At 53.4% G+C, this 7,591-nt stretch overlaps 2 protein-coding genes across 2 annotated transcripts; one reads left to right on the top strand and one right to left on the bottom strand.

The window, feature by feature from the left end:
- Positions 1-92: 92 nt before the first annotated feature.
- Positions 93-1,220, top strand: COCSUDRAFT_66504 (transport protein particle component; the record flags this gene model as incomplete). The annotated part of the gene is made up of 3 exons (XM_005646707.1): positions 93-561; positions 706-827; positions 948-1,220. The coding sequence occupies exons 1-3, from the start codon at positions 441-443 to the stop codon at positions 1,218-1,220; spliced, it is 516 nt and encodes a 171-aa protein (XP_005646764.1). The 5' UTR covers positions 93-440.
- A 908-nt stretch (positions 1,221-2,128) lies between these two features.
- On the bottom strand, positions 2,129-7,101 carry COCSUDRAFT_36959 (mitochondrial chaperonin 60; the record flags this gene model as incomplete). The annotated part of the gene is made up of 11 exons (XM_005646708.1): positions 2,129-2,278; positions 2,613-2,749; positions 3,243-3,408; positions 3,778-3,904; positions 4,241-4,428; positions 4,811-5,021; positions 5,335-5,582; positions 5,884-6,059; positions 6,411-6,570; positions 6,724-6,813; positions 7,048-7,101. The coding sequence occupies 11 exons, from the start codon at positions 7,099-7,101 to the stop codon at positions 2,129-2,131; spliced, it is 1,707 nt and encodes a 568-aa protein (XP_005646765.1).
- Positions 7,102-7,591: the final 490 nt, after the last annotated feature.

Here is a 7,591-nt window from a genome sequence, read left to right on the forward strand (position 1 = left end):
ACCTGAGAAGCCTCAAGAAACCTACAAAAACCCTCAGGGTCTAGCTGTCTTGCAAGAAAGCACCGAACTCTTCTCAATTATTTCGTGTTGTGGAGACTTCCTGTTGCTATTCGGGCTTCAGGATCATTTGTGAATTGTTGGTCTACACACAGGGCGACACCCAGGTATCAAAGAGAGAGCTGCTATCCTCAAGATTCAGTCCAATGTTCAGTGAGATTACACTGTGAGATTACTCCCTGGGGATACCTTTCTGATCGGGAAAATTTATTGGATGGGTCAGAAGTTCAATTTCTTGCAGAAATAGACAGAGCTCTGGGCTCTCGCTCACTGATGCCAACGGTCCTCTCTATTTGACCCGACTCATGGCAGCAAACATACACAACACGCAACTATAAGCGAAAGATCCCGGATTAGTCCTGCCCGCAGGCTCTGGCCGAAGCATGTCCCTGGTAAAGGGGAGGACATGCTCTGAATCCTGCATGGAACTGCTGAATCTGGAGCTTGTGCACTATTACGCAAGGCAGACCAACATCCCATCTGCAGCTGCTATCGAGGCCATCGGTAGGTTCCAAGTCTGCGAGCTCAAGCTCATTGATCCCTTCAGTGCTGGTCACAAGTTTCTTCTGAACCCCCAAATGATGCTTCCAAACTAACGAGCTGGACCCTGCTTGCATGTATTGTGAAGGTCTGCAATATGATCTGCAGGCTTCAGAGTAGGCAGGCAGGTTGCAGAGCGTTACACAGCCAGCAGAGGGCGGCTTGGCGAGCCTCTGGAAGTCATCAAATTTATTTGCAAAGAGTTCTGGGCGGCTGTCTTCAGGAAACAGGTTCGCACACTACATTACAGTTTACCTTCCTGCGGGGACTGAAGCTGTTGAGGCTTCTGTATTTGGAGCAGAACACCATGTTGCAGCAACCGTACCGATGTAAGCCATGCATGCCTGCAGGTGGACAATCTGAGGACGAATCACAGGGGCACATTCGTGCTGAAGGATGCAGCATTCAGGTGGCTGTCAAAGCTGTCTGTGGACCCCCCACCTCCGGGGGCCCCACCAGGAACAAGCCCTCCAGTGGGTGACCTGGCGCGCGACTACCTTATCCTGCCATGTGCGCTCATCAGAGGAGCTCTGGTGCATCTGGGAGTTGAGGCCACTGTCACAGCGGACGCCAGCAACCTGCCAGTCTGCGACTTCACCATCAACATCAAAAGCAGATCGTGACATCTGCCGTTTCTTTAAGCTGGTTGCAGTATGGGTGCTGGTCTGAGAAAGTACTACTACTACTCTAGTAGAATAAGCCCAGAAGGGGCACGGCTTGGCAAATTTTCAGCCAGCAAACCATGGGCAACATTGTGTATGAACAGTTGAATTTTCAAAAGTCTTTGCGAAAATGGGTATTTAGGGAGTAAATGGACGGCATGAGGGCCAAAAGTGTTAATCAACGTTGATGCCACAGTACTTATACTGTAATTACAGTCCTACGTAATCATTTAAATGTCAAAGGCATGCATTGGTCAGTATAACGTGATGTCCTTGTCATACAGTTCTTACTGATTCAGCTCCTACTTGATCTTGAACTGTCTAAATTGCCAATAGGCACATTGGGGACCAACAAACCCGCTTCACCACCTGTAGCTAGAGAACGGCTCTCCTCATTCCAGATATGTCTGCCCAATTAAGGACGCTTCTGAGGTTCCCTCGCCTCAGAAAGCCCATAGCCTTGAAGCAGATGCAGCAACTACCGTAGCAAAACTGCAAAGCATGTGAAATTTACGCTACATCCCTTTCCACCACTAAAGCCAACCACCCAGGCCTGGCAGAACAGCCTTTGTTCTGCATGCAGACCCCGTTTTCCCAATCTGCTTGACTCAGCAGCCCCATTGCTCTGCTGCCTTCTGTCTCCCAACAGCAATCACTCCCGGCAGGCCTGTCAAACTGCCAGCAATACACAACTGCAGCTGCGTCATGGCAGATAAGGTACCAGCCAATTGAGCACATGCACACAATGCAGAAGACTCTTTCCACCAGCACTAAAGATCCACCAGCTACTATGTGCCCGGTGCACACTGGATTAAGCCATCCCTGGCCAGGGGGATTCGTTACGGAGACCCCCCAAGGGGACTCCCCGCTCAGTACATGTCGCCGTAACCGCCGCCCATGCCCATGCCGCCGGGGGATCCCGCAGGGGCCTTCTCCTCGGGGGAATCCACCACGATGGCCTCGCTCGTCATCATCAGGCTGCTCACACTCGCAGCATCCACCAGCGCAGTGCGCACCACCTGTTTTGACATCCAACACCAGCCCGCTCAGCACATGTAGGATCACTTCATAAGCTGTGCTTAAAGCTGTAAGTGGTGTCTGATAAGCCCAGCAAAAGCACATCCCTGAACAGGAGAAAGAGCATCTCTTTCCAAAGAGAGTTCTGGTGGGCTTTTCCGCCACAGAAGGCTGCCCCACCACTGCTAAAAGCAGCCTTCTTGTGCGCAAGCCGTATGCACACAACAAGATTGAAAGTCACAAGTGGCAGGGGAAGCCCTGCAGGGGGAATCTGGCAATCACGCCCAGGGTGCATGGTGCATGGGTGGAAATGTCAGGCCCACAAGATATGCGCACCTTGACTGGGTCGATGACACCGGCGGCCACCAGGTCCTCGAACTTGTCAGTGGCTGCGTTGTAGCCCAGCCTGCCGCCCAGGTTCTCCTCGTCCGACTTCTCCAGCAGCTTGCCCGCCACCACTGCACCCTCCACACCTGCAGCCGCCAGCCAATAGCTCGAGCTAAGATGAGTTCACCCACAGAATATATACGTATTGGCACATTGTCCCCATTCCTCCAAGTCTACTAATGCACTACCATACAGGGAAAATTGAAGGCCATTGCAAGACACCAGACTGTCTTTGCTCTCCATCTTCCAGGCAACCTCATCAAACTTCACGCCAAACCAAAGGTTGAAGAGTAGTTTGGCTTTGGGTGTGGTTGCCAGAGAAAGGGAAACCCACAAGACGAGCAATGTACAGCAATGCCACTTCAAAACCATCTGTGTGTTTTGTATGCACCCGGAGGCCCTAATACTTGCGTACGTTGTGCAGCTTTACAATGTGAAACGAAGGCGACCTCCCGCTCTTGCCTGACCTGTTGCAAACTCAAACCCCTGCCAGAAGAAGAAAGGCAACAAAGGTCACAAGAAGCCCCAGCTCATCATTTTGGTGAACAGCATGCCACGCAGGTGGCGTCGGGCGCGCACCTGCATTGTTGGCGATGGTTTTGAGGGGCACGCTCAGAGCGCGCTCCACGATGTCAACACCGATCTTCTGGTCAAAGTTGAGGCCGCCCTTGATGCCGCCCAGGATCTTGGACGCGTATAGCAGCGCCACTCCGCCACCTGGCACTATGCCTTCCTCTACAGCTGCCTGCACCGCCAAACACACATATCAGTCAGGCGATCACATCTCAGACCATATGTGAATGTAAGCCGGCTGCATTAATCAGTGCAGTAGGTGATTAGCCGCTGGCAAAGACATCAAAAAAGCCGGCACATAGACGCAGCGGAACAAGTCTGCTGGCATAACAGATGTGCCAGGACACTGTAAGCAACTGCACCTGTGCGGCAAGTTCTTCAACTGTCACATCACCGGATGCATTTGTGGTGCTGGCAAACAAGTCGTGTTAACATGACGTGCAGGCTCTCTGGCAGCCATTCAAACTTTTATGATGCACTGAAGAGCTACTTCTACAAATTTGCACGGGAGTAGCCATCAAGAGCGAGTTTTCCTTCTCACCTTGGTGGCATTGAGGGCGTCCACAACGCGGTCTTTCTTCTCAGACACCTCCACCTCGGACGCTCCGCCCACCTTGATCACTGCAATGCCGCCACTCAGCTTCGCCAGCCGCTCCTGCAGCTTCTCCCTGCAGAGCCACACCATGCAACAAGCGCTCACACGATCTGACACCTAGATGTGCTCTTTGCACAAATGTGCTTTTCCGCCCAAGATGTTATGTAGCAATCCGCACGGTGTTGACAGATGCTGCATGTGCCCGCATACACAGCGTGCAGCATGTCATGCATGGCAGATTTGCTCTGAAATCCAACATGCACAGACTGTGGGCGGTGAGCCTGCAAGTGCAGGCCTGCAGCAAGAAAGGTGTAAGCACTCAGAGATAGCCGAAGGCAGAAAACTACTCAGACTTCGCAGTCCGCAGAGTCTAGTGACAGGTGGTGAGGAGGAAGCTTGGTGTGCGCACTTGTCGTAGTCGGAGGAGGAGGCTGCAACAGATTCACGGATCTGGTCGCAGCGCTCGTTGATCTTGTCCTTCTCGCCGCCGCCGTCCAGGATGATGGTGTCGTCCTTGCTTATGCTCACCTTCTTGGCCGTGCCCAGCTTGCTCATGTCGATCTTGTCTAGGCTGAGGCCCACGTCCTCGCTCACCACCTGCACCGCGCAGCACCGCCCATCGCCTCGACACACGCTCAGTTTTGCAATGCACTACACACACGGTGCTGCATGGTTTGAAAACTATATTTAGACAGCTACTCCTGTCAGCGAACCAGTAGAAGAGACCGTCCCACTTCAACAGACTCAGTGGCTTAAAAACCTATGGCTTTGCATCAGCAGAAACAATACGGACATAAAGGACATCGATAGTGAGATCATAAACAGAGCAGCTCTGTAAGAGAGTAATGCCCGCATGGCATGCCTTGCATCCGGACACTAATATAATCCAGACATAATGGCAATGTTTATGATCTGCACCACGTTTGTGAAGTGCAGCTTCCCTCTGATTATAATTATGGGAGGCGGCCCAGGCGCGCACCTCGCCGCCGGTGAGGGTGGCGATGTCCTGCAGGTTGGCCTTCCGGTTGTCACCGAAGCCGGGCGCCTTGACGGCGGCTAGCTTGACGCCCGCGCGCAACTTGTTGACGATGAGCGTCGCCAGTGCCTCGCTCTCCACGTCCTCCGCAATGATCAGCAGCGGCCGCTGCGTCTTTATCACCGACTCCAGGATCGGCAGCAGCGGCGCCAGCCTGGCGACAAGCCACCCAGAATCCCTTAGTCGTCATTGCAGGAGCTGAATTGATATGACCAGGTTTATTCATTGGTAGAAGAGCTGATTTGACGAGCCGCAGGCTCTTGTGTAACATATCTTTTGAATATTGGTATTCATATCCAATTTGCGACAGATGGCCCAGATATTCGAATGATATGAATGATAGAGGCTGCCGAGGACTCGGCTGATAGTGGTGATTGCATGCTGCTGTGCGCTGGTGTGCATGAGCAGCAAATCCTGACACTCTCGTGGTTCCAGTAGAGAAGGACATGCGGGAGGGGGAGGCTTACCCGGAGACCTTCTTCTCGACGATGAGGATGTAGGGGTTGTCGAGCTCGGCCTTCATGGTCTTGGGGTCGGTGATGAAGTAGGGGGAGATGTAGCCGCGGTCAAACTTCATGCCCTCCACAACCTCTAGCTCGTTCTCCAGCGTCTTGCCGTCCGCTACAGTGATAACCCCCTCCTTGCCCACGCGCTCCATCGCGCGCGCTATCAACTCCCCAATCTCCTTCTCCCCGTTCGCGCTGATGGTTCCCACCTGCACCGTGGTGCCCGCGCTCAGAAACCAGACCCCATTCCCATTGCATTTGAGAGCATTGCAAATTCTGCGATGTTGTCGAGGAGTTGCTCTGTGCGCATAGGGTGCACTGCAAGTTGCCCTTCACTATCTTGGCTCTCAGCGACTGGTCAATGTGAGTGCAGTGAGCATGATGCCAAGTAAACACAGTTGGCAGCCATATCCGCAACATTTATTTTGCAGCGTAGCAGCCTCCCACGATGGTGAGGCAGCCGGCCAGTGCACCTGAGACCTTGAGTCACAAGTTGGGTATGCGGCGAACCTGCGCGATCTCCTCGGTGGTGCTGATCATCTTGGCGCGGCTCTTGAGGTCCTCCAGCACCTTTTCAACGGCCAGGTTGATGCCCCGCCGCAGGTCCATCGGGTTCATGCCGGCCGCCACGCTCTTGCAGCCCTCGCTGAAGATCGCGCGCGTAAGGACCGTCGCTGTCGTCGTGCCTGGCCAGCATCCGTGGTTAGTAACACCATGACTCGACTGCCTGAACAGGACCGCCCATCAGCACTGCTAATGTGGACAACATCAATGATTCTTGCAAAGCCCCAACACCGAACTGGGCAGCATCGGTGCAAAGGCAATGCCACCAGAATTCCCAGAATGACTGCCTTGGCTGCAATCTCCATCGCAGAGCCGGAATCACCAAGCATCGACCCATGCAGAATGGTACAGAGCCATAACTGTGGGTTGCTGATGAACCAGGGGTGATTGTTAGGGTCATGTGTGAACAATCGGCGCAGAAGCAATGCAGGAACGGACACGCTGCATTACAGTTTCAGGAGGGCATGGCGCACCATCTCCTGCAACATCATTGGTGGCTGAGGCCACCTGCTTCACGAGGGATGCACCCACGTTCTGGAACTTGTCCTTCAGCTCTATGGACTTTGCCACTGTGACACCGTCCTTGGTGATCTTTGGGCCGCCGTAGCTCTGCTCTATGACCACATTCCTGCCCTGCACCACAGCATGCATGCATGAGGGGATGCAAAGGTGCTGCACAATCTCTACATGCAACCACGAAGCTGTTTCTCATTAGTGCGAGACCAGGTTAGCGTGTGACAGCTGCTTGCCAAAGGAAGGACCAGCAGATGGTGAAAAAGAAGGCACCTTTGGCCCCAGAGTCACTTGTACAGCGTCTGCTAGCTTGTCAACGCCGGCAAGCACACCGCTACGGCAATCTACGCCGAATCTGACCTCCTTGGCAGCATATCCCCGCGTGGATTGCAATTGCGAGAGCACCTGAATGCACAGATCGTCAGCTCTGACTGCCGCATTCTTGGCAGTGACTGTAAGATTCTTCGCATGATGTGAGATTCCCATATATTTTCTGGCATACTGTGTGCATTAATTATGACAACACTTGATGCTAGTTTGCCAACCAGCATTCCCAGATCAACCCATGGCAAAGTCACTCATTCTTCTCCAGCTCACCTTGCTCCGGCTCTTCCGTGCAGAGTGCACGAGAGCACGCCCGAAGCTCTGCATGCTGACCCTTTCACTTGGTCGTCCGATTCGGTGGCGCAAGCAAGTGAAATGTGGAAGGTGACTGCTCGCTGAAGCTTCTAGTAGAAGGCCAGGTTTTGCTGCCAGGGTTTTCCAAGAAAGAAAGGGGCACCTATATCTAAAGGAGGGTTCGTGAAGATTTGGATCCCAGAAGAGGCAGCTCGCCACATGAAATAATCCTCTGGGATGAATATTTAATTGTGGTGTTGTGTTTGCAGACATGGTGGACCGTGCCAAGCGGCACAGTGCTGTTGGCACCTCTTCAGCAGCTCTTGATCGGTTTTTGTTCTGTTCCAGGATGGCGGGGAGGCCAGAGGAGGACTTGGCAGGGTCCAGAGGAAGCTCTCCCAGTAGCATCACGCTGCAGCAGCGAGGGTTGGACCCCCGGAAGCCCCCCACCCACGACGTCAGGCTGTACCATAGAGCTGTGGTCGTTGCGCAGGCAAGTCCCTGATCTGCCTCAAGATTGCAG

This window comes from Coccomyxa subellipsoidea, assembly GCF_000258705.1.
Source record: "Coccomyxa subellipsoidea C-169, whole genome shotgun sequence".
Classification (NCBI taxonomy): Eukaryota; Viridiplantae; Chlorophyta; class Trebouxiophyceae; family Coccomyxaceae; genus Coccomyxa; species Coccomyxa subellipsoidea.